Here is a 26,387-nt window from a genome sequence, read left to right on the forward strand (position 1 = left end):
GCCGTCAAATTCAACTATTATGTTAATGGTTCTTTTAATAATGGTTCGTTTGTTTGCTCGCCCTAAAAGCATGCAGCAAGAAAACGTTTATGATACATATTATAAAGTTTAACAACTATTTTTTTTTGTTACATTGTAGTTCTTATTTCCTCTACATTTACTTACAAAATGTTTATGTTCACATATTCAAAATTTAATTGTAACTTAAAGTTCGCAAGTAGGAACACAATACAAAAATCCAACTCATTGTTTCAACTTATTTGAAATTTACAATAAATTTATGTATTTTACAAAAAAAAAAGATATAAAATTAATTTCAATAAATATATTTTTTTATATTATTTTCGGTTAATAACATACATACATAAGTGTAAGCTATGCACATTGCGAGAATAATATAATATACATACATCTGCATATAGCTGTATTAATAAATTGTTCTTATAATATTTTTAAAATTTATTGTTAATTTACAAGAAAATGAAATGCTATATTAATTATTTATACATACATACTCGTACATTATGCACATAATATATGTATACATATATAAAACTTAATGCATGGAATTATTGAATTGAATTATGTACATATGTACATAAATAGGTACGTATACATAGTATAAAGTAGAATCGATTATCATTGTAATATTTAAAATTAAAAATAAAAAAAAAGTTTGTCTTTTATCTAAAGCCATAATATAATTAATGTAGGTACAAAAATTAGTTTATAAATACCTACGTACTTACCTACATACATCATATATACATACGTATATGTATGTATATATACATGTACTTATATTTAGTATATTTTCACATAAAATTTATTTATTATTCTGTTTATATAAGATATGATTATCTACGATATAATTTATAGAAATTATTATCAGTTTTTCAATTCAAGTATTTACAAATAACTCACGTTAATTTTGACTTAAATTTAATTTTAATTTAATTTATAATATGCTATACATATTGTATAATATGATTTTATACATATGGATATGTACATGCATACTTATATATTTGCATACTTAGTAAATACTTATGCGATATTAAAAAAGCAATGAAAATATCAACGACAATAATGAATTGCGCCGCATTTAAACAAAAAAAGAAAGAATAATAATAAAAGAAAATACAAAAAGAAAAACAATGAAAGAAAATCGTTGTAAAAATGTTATACATAACCACATACATTCTTACATACTTAAATTAAATTTATTTTATTTAATATGTATGCATGTATGTATGTAAGAAAGAATCTATATTTCACATCTTTTCGCATTCTTATACTTATTATACAAATTATTGTTATTTTTAAATAAAAGTGCATATGCATATGTGTGTATGTACAGATGTTTATGTACGTACATTATAAATCCTACAAAAATGAAATCCATACATACATACATACATACATATAAATGTATGTTTAAAATTTTTATCGTCTATAATTTATTTATCATTATTTGTTTTTTTTTTAAAACAATGTGGGAATGTGGGATTTATAAGAGGTCTGTTTTTGTTTTTCTTTACTTCGTTCATCGTTCCTCCACTTCACTTTTCTTTCCAATGAGAATATCTTAATATAAAAATAAAAAATAAATAAATAAAAATAAATTGAGTTTAAAACAAATTTTTCTTATTAAATAAGAGAAAAAGAGCAAAAGGAGCAAAGCAATAGCAGTGATTTTTAAATTCTCTCTGTTGTCTTTTAAAATTTTTTTTTATACATACATACATACTTAATATTAAAAATGTGCTTTTTTTATTGATTCACAATGTTCTGTTGTTTGTCGTACATTTACGTACGTACTATAATTTAAAATTATACACACAAATAAAAAAATAACAAATTTTCAATAATATATGGCATTATAATGTTACAATATAACAACATAATAATATAACAATATAACAGTATAACATATGCAATCATATATATACACACATTTACAAATGTATCTAACGTGATAAATAATATGTTAATAGCATAACATAGTAAAATAATCTATCAGAGATGGCACAACACAATATGTAATACAATGTACATGTGTGTGTAGAAGCAAAACATATGTACATAATAATGTAATAATTTTTATAAATTTCAAGGTGCAGAATTTCAGCAATAATATGTATACACTAGCCTTATAAATTAATAATAATAATAAAAATAATGACTATATTATAGATACGTACATAATATCACAGAAACAATTTGATGCGAAAAAATTTGATTTTTCTTTTTCAAATTAGCACCTAAAATTAAATTTAAACTAGAAATTTCTAAACTAAAAAATAAGAAATAACGTTGATCGGACAAGATAGTAAATAGGTGTTTAATTTTGGTTTGATTTGAAGAATCTATGTGAGCGTATGTACATATATACATATTATGTACTTATACATTGTAAGTATATTATGAGTCAAGATATTTAAATCAAAGTATATCTACTAACAAGTAGTTCGACTCTCCGTTTACACCACACTAATGCAATCACTCACCAATATTTGTATACAAAAAATTCCCTTAGTTAAAAAAGTTAGCATACCTTGTTATTTTCATTTTTATACACATAAGAATTTTTGGGAGAGGGAAAGAGTACGCAATAGATGTCAACCTGTTTTTTTATAATGTATTTTGAAAGGCGACACTTTATTATTTGCTCGTATATAAAGTATAGGGAAAAATATTAAGAATTTTAAAAGCGACACAATAATTTCTGTAATTCATTCCAGTACAAGGTGGTAAAAAAGTTGTATTCATATTGTAAAAGCGAAGCGGAAAAAAAGTGTTTAAAAAAAATTATTATAATTTATATGAAAAATAATAAAAATAAATTTTAAAAAGACGTATAATATTAAAAAAAATTTTAAGTAGTTGTGAAAAAAAAAAATTTTTTATAATAATGGGTAAAAATTATTTGAATTGTTTGGGATGTAGTATTGTGTGTGAGGCAAAAAAGCCGACACGAAAATTTCATTTGTTGCCAAGAGATGTGGAAAGCTTTGTTCTTTTAAATGAATCGGTAATAACTATATTTCATAAAGTAATCAGTGTGCATACATCTTTTTTTCACCTGATACTGTGTATCTACTGTACCAGGAACATGCATGTGTACATTCATACATGAAATTTCAAACTCTTTTGGTTTCATACACTCGAATTTTTTACCTAACTTAATTTAATTTTATTTCAGTTCAATGTTTTTGATACACTCGTTTGTTTACAATATTTTGTTTCTTTCTTGCCTACACAACTCTTATTACAATCTATTTCTAAAAAAAATGGAATATTTTAAGAATTTGGAAGCAAGATGCAAATGAAAACTAACGGAATGGAACGAGTCGAATTACTTATTAGTATATATACTTTGATTTAAATTATAGTACACTTTTATAATTATAGTAAATATTATAATTAGTTTAATAATTCTTTATGCCCTAAAAAAAGTCAAGAACATTTTGTAAGCATAGATGATTAATTAAATCAACTGTGTATATATCGCGAGTATGTATATTTAATTAAGAAAACGTGGTGTCGAAATTATAACGGAATTTAATGAAATGTTTGGCCAATTTCAAATTATCGTCGTATTTAAAATAATTTTTTTAATTATGCGCGCAGTTTATATACATACAAACTCGTATATGTATATGTTGGTTGTGTCAGTCATAATAATAAAAAGTTCATTTAAAAATAGTTTTAGATTAATGTATGTATGTATGTATATGTCATTCATTTATAATTAAAAAATTATTTACTTGAAAATATTGTATGAAAAAAATGAGTTCTAAAAATTTCTTACATGTGTGTACATTGGAATTTTAGTAGTAACATCCCTGATAATTAAAAAACTAAGCATTAAAAAATAATATCTAAAGTTTGACGGTATGTCAATCTTTAATTACAATAAAAAGACAAAAAATAAATGCTATTTTTAGCTAATTTTTATGGAAAACATAATATATATGTATATATGTATGTATGTAGATATATTGTGTATTTTTTTCTTTTTCAAATGGGCTATTTATAGCAATCTAAAATGAAAAAAATAAAAGCTCTGTGTGTATTAATTTTGTTGGAATGCAAACACGGTTTTTTTTTGTTTTCTTGCTATAATCGTAATAAAATAATTTATATAAAATTATATAAATGTGTATATTATTCTTATACAAGTACATAACGTATGCTTATATGCTTTACTGTATTAAGAAAAACCATGAGTATAGTAACAAGTATCTGTGAAATATTCAAAGAATGTCTATACTACTAAGTAATTTTATTCAAAAATTACAGAAACCTAATGTAATGTAATTTTAAGAAGCACCATTATACTAAAATTTCTATATAGTTAAAAGACTTTAAAACTTCATTCATTTTTCCTGATTTTGTCTGTATAGAAATTATTGTGAGAGAAACAGTACGGGTTTTCTAATTTTGTTCCCATATTAACTACAATAAGAAATATTAAATGTGTTGTAAAAGTTGAGTTGTAACTTTTATTATACATTCCAAGTTCAGAGTGTGAAAAAGTTGTATTTTATAACTTAAAAAATTAGTAGTAATTTCAAAATTATACATAAAAAAGTAGACGTTAAGAGTAGTATATATCGTAATGAGAACGAGTATGAAGTTTAAGCTATGTATTTTCTGAACAAGTCGGACGGATATTATTCACAATATGTATTCCTGAATTTTACCCAAGAACTTAAATACAACAAAAAAGGCTTGAAAAACTACTTCTGACCCATATTTAAAAAGAGAGAGGTTATGAAAATGATATCACTCTTTGAGACTTTTTCAATTTTTCTTTTTTTTTTACATGATTTGGGCAGTATGTTTTTTTATTAAAACCAAAACTTTTTTAATTTAATTTCATATTCCCAGTAAAATGAGTAACAAAAGTGCTAGGAGAAGGCTTTTAAAAAGTTAATATACTTATTATAGATATTCTTTGATAATATTATGTATACAGATATTTGTTGTATAATATATACAGTGATGTTGAAGAATATAAACTCAAAAATATTTTTTTTAAATTAAACTGCCAAAAGTGCTTTTCTATATTGGGATGAAACAATAATAATTTACAAATTATACATATATAAATTTCATAGAAGAGAAAGACATTCCAACTTTACGTTTTATCTTAACATGTATATATACATATATATGTATATATGCAATAAAAAAGTTCACAATCATAAATTTTAATTTTATTCAAAATAAAAAAGAAATACGACCTGTTAGCTTAATAACACCAAATTAGGCATCTAAAATTCTTACTTGTGGATACAGAAATTGTTATTTTTGTGATACGAGTGCTTTAATCAATACTTTATAGATACGATTATGATAATAAAATAGATTCATTTTAGATGTGGAAATATATACGTGTGAATATATAATATAGTGTTTTGTTTTTATAATAATATTTAGATAAGTAATGTTGTCTAGACCTTTTCAATATTTTGTGAATAACTTTGTATATTATAAAATTACATATTTAAAAATAGAAACAAATCCTTACGCATTTATTGCAAATTATCTTTATGGAGGCTCTACATTATAGTTAGAATCGTTTAATTTGTATTTAAATCCCAAAGCTTATAGACAACATATAATTTTTGCGTATTTTAATTCGATAAGCTTGCTGACCTGTTTTGGGGGTCATATATGTATACCTAGTTTTATGTATAATTAATGATCATTTATTATATATATATGTACATCGTATATTTTCTATATTTGATCGTAATATGCATATTTTTCAAACATTTAAATTACTTCATTAAAAAAATAGTGAAAAACAAACATTATTTTTTAATACTAAAAAAAATTCAGACTTCGTATATTATACAGTTAGATCGAAAGATCAAAATAAGGTTGTGATAAATTTTAAAATTTTTGGATTTTTAAATAAAATATATACATATATACATATATATAATATGTCTGTACAATTTGCTAATTTTATGATATTGACAACTAGTTTTTTTTTTCCAATTTTTTAAAATATAATTTTAATTAAAACTTGAAATATGTGAATTTTATTTTGATTACATTTTATAATTACATTTTCTTTGAGTAGATAACATAGTTTTTATTTTTAATTCAACCCATTCGAGCTTTATAATATTTAAAATTTAGTTTGATTGAAATTTTATTGTCTTCTGTTGTTTGTGTTTTCTGTTAAAAAATAAAATTAATTGTTATAAATTGTAGGTTAATTATTAAATGATTGTAAATTTATTATTTAATCTAATTTATATAAAAACTTTTAATGTAGAATAAATAAACAAATATGTATGTAGTTTGTTTTCAGACTATTAATGTCGTTAAAAGCTTTTTAAACATGATTTAGATTTGAACTCATATTGATGAGTTCATTATCCCTCTTTCAGAGTAAATTAAATATTTTGTTTACTATATGGACATTTTTTAATAATTTGTGTACATATGTGTGCTATGCAATGCACACATATGTAAATATGTACGATATTGTACACAATATTTACGATATTGTGTACAATAATAAAATTTGTATATTAATTTTTAGTTTCATTAATAAAATTTAAAGCTTTAATCGTTTTTATAATAAGTAGTGAAATTATAAAAAACTTTTTTTAATATTTTAAGAAAATTTAATTTTTATGTTTTTTTCTTATCAAAAATCTCTTTTAAATTCAAATTTGATCTCTTTACAAATTCAAAAGGAATAAGTTTATTTCAAGTGCATAAGCACCTAATTTAATTGACTCATCTATTAGAATTAGCATTTGAAAATAAATTAAGCTTTTTTAAGAACACACCCAAAGTATAAATAACGTACATTGTCTACAAATCTATGGGAATCACTTACATATGTATGTATGCATTTGGGATACAATGAATTCAATTTAATTATAAATACATTATAAATAAATTATAACTAACGTATTTATACCGCATAATAATATACGATATTAAGAATTTAACTATCGAAGTAAATAAGAATTTTAGTGTACATTTACATATTCAAAAAATCGGCGTTTTTTTTCTACAATAATTAATATCAAAGCAAATGTTGTTCGATAAATTAAATATTTCTAAGCAAATGTATAAAAAATTTTCAAAAAAGGAGCAACTTTTTACTTTTTTAACCAAAAATTGTTCTTGTACTTCTTACCAACTTGAAATGTTTGAAGTATAGAATAACGTAACTTTCAAATTTAATATCTTATTTAATAATTCAGAAATTCAGTAATGCAGAATCCATCTTATATGTACATAATACATACATGATATTTTATAGTATAGCGTCTGACATAAAGCATTCATCTATGTATTTCTATCTATGTATGTATTACAAGTTTATCATTTATATCTCAATGAGCTTTCAAACTTTTAATAAAATTTTAAACTGCATATATAAGTACATACTTAGAACAGTTAATATTTTCCAATAATAAATTTTAAATCTAAATTAGATTATTTTCTTAATAATTAGTATGAAAAAATTTAATAATTAAATTCATTCAATATTAATTTCAATTCTTTTTATAGTTGGTTGGTTGTTTTGAAAAAGTTTCGAATTTCAATAATATTATTCTTACACAATATAGATTTTAAAGAATATCAAATGTAAGACCATACCACTCTATTATAAATAAATTAATGATAAATGAATCGAAATAAAAATAAAAAAGAAAGTATATTAAATTATACATACATACGTATGTATAATTTAAGCAAAATATTTTCCAATTATGGCAGCACGGCAGTTTATTTTTGGATATAAAAAATTCTTTATTTGTAAATAGTAAACAAAAATTACAAATATGTAAATATTTTCTACTTGATTTTTGTTATTTACAAAAATTTTTATATTATAATCAGTGCTGTAGTGGAGGGTATACGGGGGTATACGCCGTATACCCTATGCTTTTAAAAATTAGATAGCGCATACCTAGTGGTTTTACTTAAAAATAGCGTATACCCTATGATTTTGTTCAAATTTCTTATTAAAAATTTATTATTTTCTTTCTTTGTAATAGTAAAAAAAAAATGATAATAAAAATTGTACTGAAAAATTGCAAAAAATTTTCAAATTAACAATTCACACAAAATATTTCATTAATTTAGTAAAAATTTCTTGGGAAAAATATATCAACTACAAGATCAAACAAGCCTCCTTTAACGAAAAACGGAAAACGAATATAACCGAACCTTTAATTTTTGAAAGTGGTAATTTTGTTTAAAACCACAATGAAATGAAAACTTTAAACTTTCCTAATATTTAAAAGTTATTATGTTTGCTTAATAGAAAATATGTTAAAAAATTAAAGTTTAAATAAAAATAAAGTTATATTTTCTGATGTTAAAATCATTTACAAAAAAAAGTAAAAACGACTTCTTCAAGATAGATGTTCTCTTATTACCAATGCAGTATTTATCCAGCAGTGATATAAACTAATACATACACAATTTGGTTTTCGATTTAAAACGATTTTCTTCTAATTCTATACAGTTGAAAATATATTTGAATTTTATCAAATACTCTTCTTTAACTAAAGTTGCTATGGTAACCATGCTAAACTACGTTATTGTGGACGTTAATTTTGCATATTCTTTAGTTTATTTGAAGTTAGCAAAAGCTGTTGACAAAATAACATTGATTTTCAAAAAAATATGATCAATTTTGAAAACTTCTTTAAGTAAGTTTATTGATACTGGCTTAAAAGCTTATTTAAATTGTTTTTAATTGTTGATGAAAAGTTGGTGTTTGTGGTGTTTGTAAAAGTTGTATGTAATATTTTACGTCTTTTTTTCAAATAATAATATAATTAAAAATAACATTGTTTATTTTTACCAAAAATTTATATTCTCAAGCGTATACCCTATGCTAATTTTACGACTACAGCACTGATTATAATACCTATAATTAATTAATCATTCATTATTATTAAAATTGATACCATACCGTAAAATAATTTTAATTAAATATAAAATAAAATATATTTAAATTTGCAACGCAAATATTATATACATATTTATTTTATTTTTTCAATATTATTTTTCACAAAAGAATGTAAATATTATGTTTTAAAAACTAAAAATAAACACTGTAAAGAGTTTGATATAAATTTTTTTTTGCTGTATTCTGGTACCAAAAGTATTATAAGCAGTTGTTTTAAAATAGAAATTTTTATTTTTGGTATGAGGAGGATTTGAACGAAAAAACGGGTCGTTCTTTTTTTTCAATCAGAAAGAGGTTGAAAAGAGGCATTTTTTCAGATTACTTGTTTTTTTTTAAATTTTAGAATAAACTTAAATTTATTGTTTAATATTAATCGAATATTTATTTATTTTTTAATTGAATTAACTTAGTTTATTTGTTTAATATAATGCGGGATTATTAACATTTATCATGACTTAAAAATAATAGAAAAGTTATTCCCCTACAAATAATACACTGTGTATGTCATCGAGATACGACACTTTTGGTTGCAGGACCAGAATTGAAAATCGTAACTTGAATTGCCGCTTGAGGAGGAAAAAAATGTATGAAAACAAAAAGTGAATTTGGCAAAATATTTTTGTCATTAATTCACATGTCTTTTTTTTAAAGTAACAAAAGTAAAAAAAACAACAAAATATCACTTCGATTCCCATGCTTAACTACTGACTAGTGTTTTTAACTAAAAAGAATTCATTATTGAAGTAAGTATGTGCTTTAGACCCCGATATTTAACTAAATTTGCTATAGATTTTTACTCCAAAATCAGTAAAATATGTCAAAAAATTAAAAAATTTTTAATATCGTGTCAGAAATAATGTCGCAACATTGTAACTCGAAATGTTGTATTAGAAGATGTCGTATCTCAAAGACTAATATAATCAGTAATTATTTATTGATATCGAACAGAAAAAAAAAATTAAAACAATTTTTGCAGGTCAATTATTTTGCGCATCTTAATTATGATGGTTTTGCTTTTTCTCGCAATGTTATTTTGAATGATAGTCGATGTTTGGCTTAAAAATTAGTCTGATAATAATAATAAACTTTTCCAAAATAAAATGTTACAATTCGAACTATTTAATAAATTTGAACTGACAGAAAATAATTGTATCTCTAATATATGTACATTAATTGTATCTTTGTCGGATAAATAAAAATTTCAAAAACAATTAAAAAAAAACCTCTACGTATTTCCATATTCGTAAATTTTGTAGCAAATAAATTTCGGTAAATCGTATGTTACTCCAATAATAAATGAATTTCGTTAATAGATACATACATACATATGTATAGATAAAATGAGCTTAAAGTGGTCGACAATATTTGTTTATAAAATTTGTTTATAAAATTATCATACAACTCTTTGTAAAAACTACGATTTATGTATGTTTGTATGTATTGATAAACATTATATAGGTATAAAATGTATAGATAGAAAAGCTTACATACGTACAATGTTTACAGTTTTCTATTAATTAATCGTATATTTTAAAAGCTTTCATGTTTTGTTATTTTCAAATACCTACCAAGGCATGCAATTATATTTTTGGCGCCATATCTATAAATATGCAAATGCAATTTAGTTTTTTTTTCAATATAATAAAACTAGAAATATAATAAAATTTATACTCTATCAATTAAATCATATATGTATGTACATATGTTTACAATAGCTTATTTATTTTATACATTTTTATTTAATTTTCACACTTAGACAATTTATATTCCATTGTATAGAAATTTTATATACAAATATGCATGTAAATATGTGCAATACATAATTTCTGAACGAATTTATTTTCTCATAAGTATCTAAACGTGTTTGCGCATAACTACTTATTTAAAACTTCTTGTTCAATATTAATATTACACATAAGTATGTAAGTATTTGAAAAATGTGAAATAATTAAAGTATAAGGTTTTCTATACCTGTTTTAATTATTCTAATTAACCGGGCAGTAATGAATATCAATTTTTACGAATATACAAATTTATGTACATATATTATGTACTTACGTATACATATTATGTGTTTATTATTATATAACCTAAGTAACTTAGATTCATAACTTTTAATGATTTTAAGAAAGTAAGGCAGATTTCAAAGTAATAGAAAAAAAAATAATTTAAATTTAAGATATTTTGTTTAACTCTAAAAATAAATCTTTTACTTCGCTTATATTTGAATATTTTGCTCAAATAATTTGTCAATTTATGCACTTGTATTAAAGCTCTCCTAAAAATTATGACTTGTTTGCGGCCTAATTTTTGTAAGTAGAAATATGTATGTGTATACAGATATGTGAACATTATGTAGGATTTTGTCTGTGATAACGATAATTAAATTAGAATTTTAGCTACAAAAGTGGATATGTACATATGCGTACACATACATATGTATGTACTTTTAGAAACATTCAGTTGTTTACGACCAAAAAATTTTTTGGGGTTTTTTTGAATTTCCGAAATTTTATTCTAATATCTGAAAATTTTTTTTTTTTAAAATACTTATAATTTAATTATTTTATTAATACTTTACAACAAAATTTTTAATATAAATTGAAAAAATAAGGTTTTTTGTTAAATCAAAGAAAAGATAAGAAAAATTATACGAGCACTCAGATTTACATGTACGACAAAGTTTAATAATGCACAAAGTTACACAAAATTTTTAAAAATTTTAATTTAATAGCGTAAAAGGTTTGTGCTTTCTTTTTAACTTTCCTTGAAACGATCGCATCAAAACAACAAGCTATTTGTGTAACTTTAGGGCTATTATCTCTCCTTTTAGTCAGAAAATCCTGTTTTTTAACTATTTACAGGTATTTATTCAACTTGAACTTCTAATATTTTTAATCAAATTGTACCCCAGATATATTGAATCCGATTAAGCGGTAGACCCTTAAATAGAAAGTTTTAAAAATTTTGGGCAGTTTCATGTAGTCAACTGGTGTAAATAATGATTTTTGTTTGAGGTTATCGTCATGGTAAGACTTAAATGTCTCTTTCATTCCACATTTAGACATAATTACTTTGAATTTACTTTAAAAACTCAAGATATCTTTCCTCATTTATATTTTGTCCATAAAATGGCCGATTACTGACGAAGGTTAACTTCTAATTAAATTATTATTAAATATATGTATTAATATTCGTAGCCATGATCAATTAGCACTTTTTACATACGTATACATATTTGCATACATATATGTGTACATAATTTAGAAACTAAGTGTGTATTAAAAGAATATTATTGTATTTTTTTAGCTTATATCTAAGCATTTTTCAAATATCGTGAATAATAAATAGTCAATCAAAAGGTAAACAACGAATTAATGGTTAAAAATTTAATAAAAACCGATTTATTTGTTTTTGTTTCTATTGAAAATTAAATTAAAAAGAAGTTTACTATTTACAGAAAAATGAGATAAAAAATTATTTATTTTTTTTTTTTTGTGAAAATTAGAAATTTATAATTGTTTTTATAAGTTTTAGACCAGATAACTTACGATAAAATGTATAGAATTTGTAATTTTTTTCTTAAAAGAGCAATAATTAAAGATCGGCTTATTAAAATGTTCAAATTAAGAGATTTCATAAACGCTTTGACATTTAAAAAATTAAAATATTTTTAAATCTCCATTCTAAGACTAGAATAATTTAAATATGTTGAAGGTCTAAAACATCTAAACATCTAAATAACAATTTAGTTCTTAACTTTTTTTTATTACTAACATTTTTATGGTAATAAAAACATGAAAAATGTTATAAAATTAGTCAATTCAAGTATGTAGTTCCAGCAAAAAAATACGACCAATACGGAAATAAAAATTTAGAATCAACAAAAAAAAAATTGAGTCAGACAAAAAAGTCTTAGAGTTTTTAATAATTTTAATTTTTTTTAATGCTCTTGTACTGTTTATTACGGATGTTCTAATTTTGTATAAGTCAACAAATTATTATTGCACAATCAGGATTTTTAATTTTTTTTGAATTATTTTATAATTTATATTTAAAAAAATAAAAAATAACTTTTTTTTTTATTTTAATAGTTAGTTATGAAGGTCGTTTACTAGTTTTGTTGTAACATAACCTTCATGGAATAACAATTTAATCAAATTTTCATCTAAAAACTACAAAGAAGAAGAAAAAAATATTTAAGATTTTGCTTCTTTTTATTTTGTATTAAATTTTTTTATTTGCTTGATATTTTATATAAGAAAATTAGAATATAATTAATATTCAAAAATTTTTTATGAAAGATTATTTGTAAAAAAGTAAAGAAACGCTCAAATTGTCTTTAATTTCGGAAGATAATTTATTAGCTTTTTATAAAGGTAATAAAATTCCGATGCACGCGCTGAACTTAACCCTGCATTTTCAAATTTTATATTGGTTTGTTTTCCATACTAAAATTTTAATTCAATTTTCAAATATTTTAATTAATGTGTTTAATTATTATCAAAGTGTTAGTCTAAATTTAATTAAAGTGTTTAGCTTATTTATAAATCTTGTAAAATTAATATTGTAAGATTATCTAAATTTCATAAAATTTCGTCAACTTATTCTTTACTTGAAAAATTATTCAATTTCACCATTAAAAATTTTTCTATTAATTTCTAAAACATTCCCGAAAAATATAAAGTAACTGATTATTTCATACTTAAGATATCTTGTTCTGTTTTTGTTTTGCTTATTGCCTCTGATATTAAATCTAAAATTTGTAAATAAATATTATAAGAGCATATAAATTGTGTTGATAAGTAAAGCCATTTTAAACCGACTTTAATTAACATTTGAATGTTAAAAATATTAATAATTGAGAAAAAATTCAATATATAAGATTTTTAAAACGTAAATAAAAACGTTTTATCGTTAAAATCTTTAACGTATAACTTTTGTTTTAATACTTAAAAATTGTGCATTTAGTACATTTAATTTTAAATAAGTCTTAATAAAATTATAAAAATTTTATGATTTTAAGTGTATGATTTTTCTTTCTATGATGATTTCTGATTTTTCCCGAGCTCTTTCCAAAAATATACGTTTAGTTCTATTTCGAATATTATATTTTACAAATAATTTAAGATGAGCAATTTTTCTAAATACGAAATGCAATACATTTACGCTTATGCTATTTATGCTTTTGCATTTCGATAAGAATAATAAAACTGTAAGAACAGAAAAATAGTGATCGAACTTATATAAAGATGATGAATAAAATATCAATTATATCGATTCTAAATATCAATTTTTATAACGAGGAAATAAATTCAAAATTCTCAGTCTAATAAATTTTATATTCTCAGTTTCAAAAATTCGTAAATTCAGTATTTTAAAAAAAAATATAAAAAGTTTTTAAAGAATTTTTAGTTTAGCACGAATATTAAGTTTATAATATAGAGTATTCTGTTCTCTATATTATAAATTTACAAAAACCGCTAACTAATTTTGTTTTCACAAACTTTTAATTTCACAAACTAATGAATTTTATTTGCTCAAAAACATTTCAGTTTCCATAATGCTTCATGTAATAAGAGTATAAAATGCTAAAACAAATTTCATTTAACAAATCTTAATTTGTTTGAAATATCAAATCTATAAAACATAATAGTTCTCCTTCTTTCGCTAAAATAGCAAATGTGTATACATATGAAATATTTTTCAATTTTTATTGGAGGTTTAAGAAGTTTTGCAACCAAAACGGAATCTCATTATTCATTCTGCAAAATCTATTAAATTTCAATTGTATAATTTAATATTATTACTTTTTTTTTAATATTATTACAATAACTTAGGTTTAAAGAATATTCATCTGAAATTTTAACAATAACAATGGTTGGTTAGCATTTAAATGCTAATTAAAAATATTAAACTTTTTTTACGTCAGTTGTTATTGATTATTAAATATTTTTTTCCAACTCCAAATGAAACATGTACATGATCCTCGTGTATGTTTATGCATAAAGAAAAATATTAGAAGAATACTCGTAACTGTAAAAAATTTTTATGATAACCTTACAGGATATTCAAAAACATCTATTTATATCAGTATAGGATTACATAATTAATTAATATTTTACTTTATATTTTTTTTTTTTGTAAATATATTTAAACTTGCGTAAATACTTTGAAACGCAGCATCACCCGCAGCTTCCTAGCACCGTTCAATACAAGTTATTTTCCCAATTGAATGCAATATATATTAGTTAGAAAGTTTTTTTTAGAAACTTTTAAATTATTTAAACAAGATGTTTCATTGTAAGCGTAATCAATAAAATGACAAATATAATTACTTCATTAAATTTCTCTTCTCTCCTATATTCACATTTGTATTTTTGTTTATTTTTCATATATAAATATAATTTAATTATTATATAAAATTTATATATGTGCGTACTTATGTACACATGTATGAAAATGAGTTATTATTAAAAAAAAAAAATAAATTAATTTTTTACTGTATTGTACACCACGTATAATGTTTGACGTCAGGTCCACACACTATGGTTGACGAAATAACATTTCCTAATTGATTGACGAAAAAAGTATGTGCACTTTATTATTATATTACATACTTTATTGACGAATTTTATTATTATTTTATATTATAAAAATAAATTAATAGAAAATTATTAGCAATTTTTTTTTTGCTATCAATCAATTGATAAATATATATATGTATAAGTCTACATATACATGTATATACGTATGTATATATGTATGTTTATATTATATAATAAGCATGAGTGTCTCATTCAGGAAAACTCAAAGAACATTGCGAATTCTTGATAATAAGTATTAGATTCTATATTTATTTTAATTTGTGAGTCGAACTCAATTAGCAATTGAATTTTTGAATTTTTTTTTTTTTCATTTCATTTTATTTTTGAGCTACACTTTTTTTTATCGAATAATATTTAGAATACCTATTTAATTTTTAATTTTTTATATTTAAAACAATATTTTTTTAATTAAATTTTATTTTATGTAAAATTTGCTCAGTTTTTAATTGTAATATAATATAATTAAGTTTGAATATATTGAAAATTTTAAAAATAAGTATGCATTACTTTCTCGCGGTATAATAAGTCGCCATTTAAATAATTTTTTTTTAATATTTTGGGTAAACATTTTTTAATACTTTTTATTGTATACACTTGTTTTATATTATATAAAATCAGTACATATTTTTATATGTACATAAAAATTTATATATGTATACCATTAAAAATATTCTATAGAAAAAATTTCAAATAAATGCTGATGAAAATATTTGTTTGAAACTCTGTTAAATATCTTTTGGTAAATAATAAGAGTCTGCAAAGCATTTCAACTTTAAGCAAAATCAAATTTTTCCTTGTTTTATTTTTTCAGTTTTTTTTAACTAGATAATTTCATAACAAATAGTTTTGCCCAGCTGTTTAAGCTTTAATTTAAGTCCTCAAACATTAAAAAAATTTTTATGGTACAGAAGATATAGCACAAAAAACATTTCTATGTAAAGATTTTAAAGCTCCTATTTTTCTTTATTTTTGATTTTGACTTATTTTACGCGCTGTAATTATCAAGTATCATTAATTTTGGATGACGAGAGTAAACATTACGTTAAATTTGAATAAACATTACGTTATTTTGTAAGAAATCGAAATTTTAATGTTTTTATTGAAATGTAACAAATAATAACAAAATTGAAACAAAATTTTATACAAACTTTTTAATTGAAAAACAAAAATTGAATTTAAAAAATTTGAAATTTTTGAAAAGAAAAACTAGAATTTTGTATTATGAAAAACAAAAAACAAAGATCAAGATCTAGTAATCAAAAATTTTTTTTCGAAACTTGGCTTGGTAAAAAAAATTATAGGTTTTTTATTTTTGCCAGTTTTTATAAGAAATGGTACCTATATGGTTTGAAATTTTTAAATGCATTTTTCTCACGTTGGGTGCAATTTAAAAATGTGAAAAAATAACCTGCAGAATCTAGACACCATTTGGCATCTGAAGTAATTAAAATTATCCAGCTGCAGCGAATTTTTAAAGACAAATTTTTAAAGAAAAATTTTTTTTAGTAGGAAAATTTAATTTTTTTCACAAAATGGAGTTTGTAAATAATATGGTATTAACATTATTAAGCTAATAAATAATTCATAAATATTTTCAGGGAATTAGTAAATTTTCAACAAATTTTTCAAAAATTGGTATATACGGTTGATGCAACTAAAGAGGAATTCCAGTAAAGCAATAAATTTGAAATATGCGATTGAATAGAAATATGTAGATTTCAAAGAAGAAAAACAAATTTTTGCCAAACTAGGTGAATTTCGCAGGAGAATTTGGTGTTTGTTTAAAAAAATTTGTAAAATTTTTGGATAAGCAATTTGTATTTTTCCAAATTTTTTGATAAAGGAATATTAAATTAAATTTAATTTTTAGTTTTATCAATTATCTAGTTCGATTTTAATTGAATTTGCGGCTCACAATATTTGTTGTTTTTGTATTACATCTTCTTTAACATAAAAATTTTTAAATGTTTGAAAACTTAGATTAAAGTTTAAACAGCTGGGAAAAATTCAAAAAAAAAAAATTTCAAAGTTTTAAAAAATTTCTTACGAAATCATCTAGTTAGAAAAAAGTGAAAAAATAAAACAACGGAAAAATTTGATTTTGCCTAAAGTTCGAATGCTTTGTATTCCGAAGACACATAAAACACAGAATCAAGCAACAAGTTTATTTTAAGCCCTTTACTAAAGCTTTCAGAAACTGTTTGTTTGAAGTCCCGATTTTTTTCAGAACGTAAGTTTAATCAAAAAACTTGGATAAGTAAAAATTTCATGAAAATTCGTTAAAATTCCTGGAACTTGGAAACCCTTGAGATTTGGCACGCAGTCTGAAACAAATGTTTTACCCATTTTCGATCCTCTAATCAATGGTATATGTTGTTATATAACTTTCTGAATCACCCTGTATATTTATTGCATATTTATTGAACTTACATAATTCCCTATTTACGGAGTAAAAATTTTTAGATCTTATACGTTTCGCACTCTTTGTCGGGTTGTGTGTTGTTACTACAGTTAGATTCCAAAGGATAAAGAAATCAACAAGCAGACCGAATCACTGCACTCTAGAAGGCTTATTGAGACGTATGCAACAATTAAATTGTAAACAGCTTAAGATTCAAATATAAGTACCCCTTTGAACTATTTGTGTTATTAAGATCGAATAGAATTCAAAATTAAACATAATAAAGGAACCTTCTAGTAAATAATATACTGTTTTTTCACGATGCTTATATTTTCCAGGCCGCTATCGGATGACATTTTTTAGAAAAAATCATTATTAGGGACCCGTTTTTTATTTTTGAAATTTTTTATGATTGAACTTTGATTTGAATGAACTCCTATATGCAGTACACATATGTATCTCACATTTTGTGCAATAAAAGTCTATTTATGCAATAAAAGTTTATATATACATACATACATATAAAATATTTTTGAAATTACTCAAAATTTATTTTGACTTTTAAATACGTATTAATTGCATGATATTTAAAATTTGTGATTCCAAAGTTTATTCAATATTTACTTCCTTCTAGAAATAAATCACATTTTAAAAGTGATTCATATTTCGATTTTACTCCCCATCTGCCCACACTTATTTTATATTTTGTATATTGTTTTTATATATTTTGATGCGCAAAACTATAAAAGAGCTGCACGTGTTTTCGTAAAATTTATCATAATTTCCATATATGTATTTTAGTTTAAACTTACATAATATATTAACTCATTATGTATTGGGTAATGGTAACTGTTACCATTTGAATCTGTTATTTAATAACTTTTATTTTACTCTTAATTATTATTGTTTTTTCAATTAAGAATAACTACGAAATTTGTACATACTACGAAATGTGTCATACGTACATACATACATATATGGTTTACTGTACAAAAAACATTTACACTTGTAATATGAATGAAATTTTGTTTTCATGCCAGTTATTTTGTGGCAAAGTGCACATTTACTGTAAATTATTATGAAACAATTCTTAAAACATCCTAAATATCTATAGGTATATGCTTATATAAAAATTATTTAAGAAAAACAAAATGAAAATAATTTTTTCTTTTAATAACTAATTTTCTTTTTTCTAAAAATAAAACAAAATGTGTATGTATGTATGTATTACAAATTAAAAGAAAAAAAATAATATTTATCAACAGATTTTTAATGTCTCTGAAGACTGAAGGACAACCAAATATTTATTTTATTTAAAATTCACATGTTGGACATGATTGTACGCACGTATAAGGCAGTAGAGTGACCAAATAGATTTCAATATTTTGAAAAGATTTTAAAATTTAATATACATATGTACATATATTTTCGTTTTTACTATAAATCGATCAATCTTTAATGAGGTTATATCAGGGATGGGGAACCTTTTCTCTATATAAGGCCAAATTTTAGTCAATGCAAAGTCAATCAGGCCGCAAAGTTTAAAAAAAGTCCAAAGGTTATAAATTTTTGCTTTGTGTAGGTTGATGAAAACAAAATTATGTCAGAATATAATAATTTTAAGTTTGAGCTTCTTTTAAATTTTTGATTTTAATAGGATTCAAATATCAATATGTGTTTGTTTTCAAACAAATATGTATGTAAATTTTGAATTCAAACGTTGTTAGAAATTTCATGGCTTTGAATTTTCCAATTTTTAGTTTTCAAATTTGAAAGTTTATGTGCACGGTTTATTTTTCTAAATGTTTGATTTGTTTTCGAAAATTTGGCAGCAAAATTTTAATTTTTAAGAAATATAAGAAATAAATTTTTTTAAGGACAAAGGCCACTAAAAAACAGTTAAAAGGCCGCATGCGGCCTTAAGGCCGCAGGTTCCCCATGCCTGGGTTATATGAAGTCCGTATATTTCGTAAATTTTATCGTTAGATTTTATTTTTATTAGCTAGTCTATGTATTATATTAAGCCACATAATATAGTACATACATACATTATTGTAAATACTTAACGTAATGTAATTTTAATAACATGCAAGGTCGGTTATCAACAAACCATGACGAAGCCCTGTTCAGTTCTAACTCAAAAAACTACAACCGTAACTTAAAATTTTTAAGAAATATCCTCAACTAATTAATTCTAGTTTTACAACTGCAGAAACTTTTGATTTTCTTAAAATCTTAGAAGATGATTTGTAATTCTTGCAGCTTCGCCTTTTTTGTCTAAGTTATTTAAGTTCTAAGTTCATTAAAAGTACCCGTATAAAAAAAAAAAACAGAAAATCAAAACTGTTTGATAGTTTGCAATTAGGAAATTCAATTTTTACTTTTATTTTAAAATTTTTATAGTGTGTACAATGAGCTTGGAATTCGATTCTTTTGATAACTGCAATAACAATGTAGTTCATATGAAATATTTTTATATGAAATACTCGTAATTCATAAAATTTTTCAATGTAAATTTTTTCAATGTGTAAATGTTTAATGTAAATACTTAACAGTTTTAAGTAGAATTTTAATGTTAACCGTCTATGTAGTTGATAGGCCTAATCAAATGAATATTTTTTATTAAACCGCATTGTATATTGTTTACGGATCATTTGCGTAAACTTTTGTATATGTAGAAATTATTGTATTTACAAATATTTCTAAATGTTCTATAAATATTTAATTATGAAAGATACATACATATATATTAATGATTAAAAGATTGTTTGAGGACAAAAATGTTACAGATTTTTGTATTGAGTCCAGCTAACATGTGGCAATTTTAAAGTTCCATTTTGAAAAAAATCTCTAAAACGCAATCAGTTATATTTTCCTGAAATTTTATAAAATTTTTGGTTTACATTCAAAATACAAATTGCTTCTGAAACTAAATATACGGTCACAACATAAAATACTTAAAATTGTGGGTATGAATGATTTTTCAGCATATGTATGTATATACTATATAATATAAATTAATTTCTACCCATATCTTGAACAATATGTTCTAAAAAACATTTATACATACTATGAAATTATTATAAAAATTTAATTTTTATAATAATAAATTTAATAATGGGTGTGTCATTGTTATAATTTCAAAAACGTGCCAATTGTTTTTTTTTTCTCATAATACCAGATAAAATAAGTTCAAAAATTTTATAGACAAAAATAAAAAAAAATTTCGATTGTTTTTGTTATTTTCGTGATAGTTCAAGAGGATTGAAGAGAAGTCATATTGTTTTCTGGGTTCTTTTATTTTTTGGTGAAAAATATAATATGCGCATATGTACACGTAGATTTGATGCAAATTATAAATTTCTTACTTCCTCTTATCAAAAAGTTTGATATTCACCTTTTTCCTGTTGAATGGTAATTTTCATTAGTTAATCCATTCAGATATTCAAAATTCTATTATTAGTTTCATACTAACCTTGTTTCTACTATTTCAAAGTTTTCATAATGTTTTGTTTCAAAATACAATGTATGTAAGGAAGATACTGTTAAATTATCAGAACTTTATTAAATTATTTTGTTATTGCTTGTCTATAAACGTTTTAATTTATCACCTTATCTTCATAATGATTTATTTTTCGGTTCATTCGCTTGACGACCTAATTTTAACACTTCATTTTCAAAAAACAACTGCAAAACTAAAAAAAACACTTGAGATTTCTGCGGTAATTTAGAAAAGTATAAGTGTTATACAAACGTAGCTGTCATTCAAATTCTGTTAGAAATTCATGAAGGAAATAATTAAATTTCAAAATAAATAAAAAACGAGAAAAAATAGAGTTGACCTTGTCTGTGATACAAGTACAAATTTTTTATCCTATGTGCGAATAAAGATGCCATAACTGACTATGGGACAGACTATGACTTTAGGTTGCCGTATTACCATATTAATTTATGCAAAATTTCAGTATAATGTACAAAATACTGTGTGCCAAACTACTATTGAAGTTGTATGGCAGCTACCAGAAAGAGTAAAGAAATTTGAACGAATTTTATCAAGCAAATCGGCCCTGTTAATATATTTGCTTGTGTGAAATTTCAATACCACAGCTTTTATAGTTTCTGAGATATAGCCAAATAAATTTTGAAGTTGTATGGCAGCTACCTGAACCGGTGCCCCGATCATATCCAATTTAAATAGGGTTCTGGCACTTACTACAATAAATTATTTGTGAAAATTAGTTTTTGAGTTATCGTTGAGACGGGCGGACAGACAAAGCTAAATCAACTCAGAATTTGATGCTGATCAAAAACATACACTTGATTCTATATTTAAGACCGTAATTTCTTAGCGTTACAAACGGTAAGGCAAATTTAGTATACCCTTCGAACATACGTTCGTACTGGTATAATTACTCAACTTTTATGTTCTTTATCGTGTACATTGTTTGTCTGTAATATATATGTATGTACTCGTTATTCGTGATGTGGTTCTTAGGGGTTTATTAACTTTTTAATTTGCGGTATAGTTTCTAAACTAAAGAGCTTATGTTAAATTTATATACAAATATTTAAAAGTTTTTAAATATTTAATTGAATATTACAGAGTTTTTTCTTTATTTAAAAGTTTTAACCATTTTAATAAAAGGTATTCATTGCTGATTCTTCTATTAATTACAAAATACACACATTAATATTTTTTCTTTTCAATTAAGTAATAATGTTTGACATACATATTTAATTCACTATTCTTTTTGTTTTGTTGCCGTTTCGTAAAAGATTGTTGCCAGAAGACATGACTTGAAATTGATTGTAACCTCAGCTACAATGGATTCTTCAAAATTCGCTACATTTTTTGGTAATGTACCAACATTTACGATACCAGGTCGAACATTCCCTGTTGATATGTTTTTTTCGAAGACTACATGTGAAGATTATGTTGATTCAGCTGTTAAACAAGCTTTACAAATACATTTACAGCCAACCGAAGGAGATATATTAATTTTTATGCCGGGACAAGAAGATATTGAAGTAACTTGTGAAGTTTTAGAAGAACGTTTAAGTGAAATCGAAAATGCACCACAATTATCAATTCTTCCAATATACTCGCAACTACCATCCGATTTGCAAGCAAAAATTTTTCAAAAATCCCAAGATGGTTTACGTAAATGTGTTGTTGCAACAAATATAGCTGAAACATCCTTAACTGTTGACGGCATAATATTTGTAATTGATTCGGGTTATTGTAAATTAAAAGTTTATAATCCACGTATTGGTATGGACGCTTTGCAAATTTATCCGATATCTCAGGCCAACGCAAATCAAAGATCAGGTCGAGCTGGAAGAACCGGACCAGGGCAAGCATTTCGTTTATATACCGAAAGGCAATATAAAGATGAATTGCTACCATTAACAGTTCCTGAAATACAAAGAACCAATTTGGCAAATACAGTGTTATTACTAAAGTCTTTGGGTGTAGTTGATCTTTTACAATTTCATTTTATGGATCCACCTCCACAAGATAATATTTTGAATTCGTTATATCAATTGTGGATTCTAGGTGCTTTAGATCACACCGGAGCATTAACTCCACTTGGAAGACAAATGGCTGAATTTCCGTTAGATCCACCTCAATGTCAAATGTTAATTGTTTCTTTTCAAATGGAATGTAGTTCCGAAGTTTTAATAATTGGTAAGTTTTTATGCAATTTTAAGTACATATAACGTACTACACAGTTTATCACTACACACTCAATAAGCCTGACACATTTACATTGCTCACATTTGTATTTTAGTTTCGATGTTGTCTGTGCCCTCCATTTTTTACCGTCCTAAAGGCCGTGAAGAAGAAGCTGATGGAGTTCGGGAAAAATTTCAGGTACCTGAATCAGACCATCTAACATATTTGAACGTTTATTTGCAGTGGAAGCAAAACAAGTAAGAGATATACTTTAAACCATAATGCTATTTAACTAATTATAGTTATTTTATAATTTTAGTTATTCATCAAATTGGTGCAATGAGCATTTTATTCATATAAAAGCAATGCGAAAAGTTCGAGAAGTGCGGCAACAGCTTAAGGATATTATGGAACAGCAGAAACTTGAAGTGAAATCTTGTGGTACAGATTGGGATATAGTTAGAAAGTGTATTTGTTCTGGTGAGAAATATTTAATTTTGTGATGAATTTTACATTTAAAGGAAAATTCTTTATTGCAGCCTACTTTTATCAGGCAGCTCGTTTGAAAGGTATTGGCGAATATGTAAACTTAAGAACAGGAATGCCATGCCATTTGCATCCCACATCGGCCCTCTATGGTTTGGGAACAACACCAGATTATGTTGTTTATCATGAATTAATTATGACTGCTAAAGAATATATGCAATGTGCAACCTCAGTCGATGGATATTGGTTAGCTGAGCTGGGTCCGATGTTTTTTTCCGTAAAAGAATCGGGCAGAAGTGGAAGAGAAAAGAAAAAACAAGCTGCGGAGCATTTAAAAGAAATGGAAATTCAAATGCAAAAGGCTCAAGAGCAAATGGTGGAACAAAAATTAGTTGCGGCACAACGTCAAGAAGCTTTAATTCCAAAACAAGAAATTGTTAGCGCTGGTTCTACTCCGAGAAGAACTCCAGCTAGGTTAGGACTATAAGTTATATTGGTGATGTAAATTTTTGTGTAAAAGCTGAAAGTATTTAGAGGAACAATAAATTTAGGAAAAATTCTGTAATTTTAAATTTATGGTCATAATTTCTTTGTGTATATTAATATTTCTTGCTATAAATTTTACTTTTTAAATATTTTCATCTATCCAATCTCTGTGAGTACTAACACGAGCGAATACACCTGGATATTCCTCTAAAGCACATTTAATGGCATGTGATATAACGCCAACCAGTGTTTTATTAACAACAAACGGGCCACCTGAATCACCTCCACAAGCATCATGAATGCCATCTCCACCAGCACAAAACATAAATTCTGTGATTCTATTTACTTTTTCATATTTTCTCTGGCAGACAGTTTGATCCAAAACTTTCAAGTTTACTTTCTGAAGTATAGTTGGAAAACCTCCCTTATCAAACTAAAATGATTTATGAAAAAGGAAAGTGCAATACATACTATAGCAAATTAATATTAAATTGTAATATATTTGATAATTTTTTAGGTTAATTTTAGCATTGAATCTTTTAATAATATTTTTATTTTTCCCATTTTAAATATAGATTATCAATATTGCTTTTTATATTTTACGAAATAACTCCTGAAAAAAATTAAATACTTACTGATAGTAAACCAAAACCGCTGGCAATTCCGAATTCACCAACAGGTAAGATTTCAGTTATTTCACTTAATTCAATTGGTTGAATTTTGTCATTAAATTTCAATTTATCCTTTAACTTTACTATGGCAATATCATGATTGTAAGTTTTAATATTAAACTCAGGATGAGGAATTATTTTTTTCACTTTCAAGATTTGTCCGTCACCAGATCTTCTATTAGTTCCTACACGTACGCTAAAACTTTCTGGATCTGTTCCATGTGAATGAAAACAATGGCTAGCTGTTAAAACAGTGTCCTATAAATTACAGCTTCTTTTATTATCATACAATTTAAATTATTTCTTAATATCTAACCTCATTAATTATTGATCCACCACAATGATTAATAGTGTAGTACAAAATTGATACTTGCCAGGGAATTTCCTCAATTGTTGAGTCTGTCCCACCAATGATGCGAGCAGAACCACCATGTGGAGATAAATAGGCTAAAACATAATTTGTAATAACTTTTTGCTAACATTTTATGAGATCTACGACATTCGCCATGTTTTAATAGACATTTCAAAGAAATGTGAACTTCATATATTCATAGTTACATAATACCACTTACCACTTAGAATTTGTTCTGTGAAGAAAAGTATAAAAGTAATATAAAGCAAAATCCTCGCCATGTTTATGAATAACGTTTGATTATAAAATTCTTTGTGAAAATTTTTGATCTTGAAAGTCTTTTTATTAGGAAATTTAGATATTTTTTATCAATCATTGCAAAGTGGTAGATATGTGTACGTATACATATGATAAATAAGTATTTTACTGATTTTATCGTGCAATTTATCAGAAACAAGTTTCGCCACTTTATCTAATTAAAATAAATAACGTAGTTATTAAACAGAAAATAATGAATTAAGCTGTAATAATTCTCGTTTTGCAGGGAAATTCAGTTACAATGTAAATTTCTACTTCAAATGAAATTTGGAAAAATTTCTCCGACAGGGACTCCCAAATTGAGATTTTCAGAACTTATTCTAAATCTTAAAGTTCCATTTTATACAAACTATGAAAAGTGTATATCTACATATGTACATATTTATTTTTTTAAAAATGACCAATACTGTTTTCATATTA

General features: G+C 24.0%; 2 protein-coding genes across 3 annotated transcripts in view; one reads left to right on the forward strand and one right to left on the reverse strand.

The window, feature by feature from the left end:
* Positions 1–24,712, forward strand: part of LOC129613644 (pre-mRNA-splicing factor ATP-dependent RNA helicase PRP16) — a 46,173-nt gene extending 21,461 nt beyond the window's left edge. Inside the window, exons 1-5 of one of the 2 annotated variants that reach the window (XM_055527805.1) lie at positions 10,843–10,890; positions 22,754–23,666; positions 23,770–23,911; positions 23,974–24,134; positions 24,194–24,712. In XM_055527805.1, coding sequence (XP_055383780.1) covers positions 22,802–23,666; positions 23,770–23,911; positions 23,974–24,134; positions 24,194–24,627 — 1,602 coding nt within the window. In that variant the 5' untranslated portion in view covers positions 10,843–10,890; positions 22,754–22,801 and the 3' untranslated portion in view covers positions 24,628–24,712. Of the gene's footprint in view, positions 1–10,842; positions 10,891–22,753; positions 23,667–23,769; positions 23,912–23,973; positions 24,135–24,193 lie in introns of those variants that run through there. The other variant, XM_055527796.1, reaches the window with a different exon arrangement.
* On the reverse strand, positions 24,697–25,948 carry LOC129613679 (vitellin-degrading protease-like). Its single transcript, XM_055527853.1, has 4 exons — positions 25,870–25,948; positions 25,614–25,744; positions 25,262–25,555; positions 24,697–25,059 (listed from the first exon to the last, which is right to left on the reverse strand). Exons 1-4 carry the CDS (start codon positions 25,928–25,930, stop codon positions 24,769–24,771), a joined length of 777 nt encoding a protein of 258 aa, XP_055383828.1. The 5' UTR covers positions 25,931–25,948; the 3' UTR covers positions 24,697–24,768.
* Positions 25,949–26,387: the final 439 nt, after the last annotated feature.

The sequence above is a fragment of the Condylostylus longicornis genome, unplaced genomic scaffold (genome assembly GCF_029603195.1).
Source record: "Condylostylus longicornis isolate FDR11 unplaced genomic scaffold, ASM2960319v2 ptg000004l, whole genome shotgun sequence".
NCBI lineage: Eukaryota > Metazoa > Arthropoda > Insecta > Diptera > Dolichopodidae > Condylostylus > Condylostylus longicornis.

Excerpts from the sequence above, each read along its gene's own strand:
- LOC129613679 (XM_055527853.1), bottom strand. The coding sequence starts at position 25,930 with ATGGCGAGGATTTTGCTTTATATTACTTTTATACTTTTCTTCACAGAA. Across the intron at positions 25,556-25,613 it reads GTGGATCAATAATTAATGAG|GACACTGTTTTAACAGCTAG; the intron begins GTTAGATATTAA and ends TGTAATTTATAG. Across the intron at positions 25,060-25,261 it reads GCGGTTTTGGTTTACTATCA|TTTGATAAGGGAGGTTTTCC; the intron begins GTAAGTATTTAA and ends AAATCATTTTAG.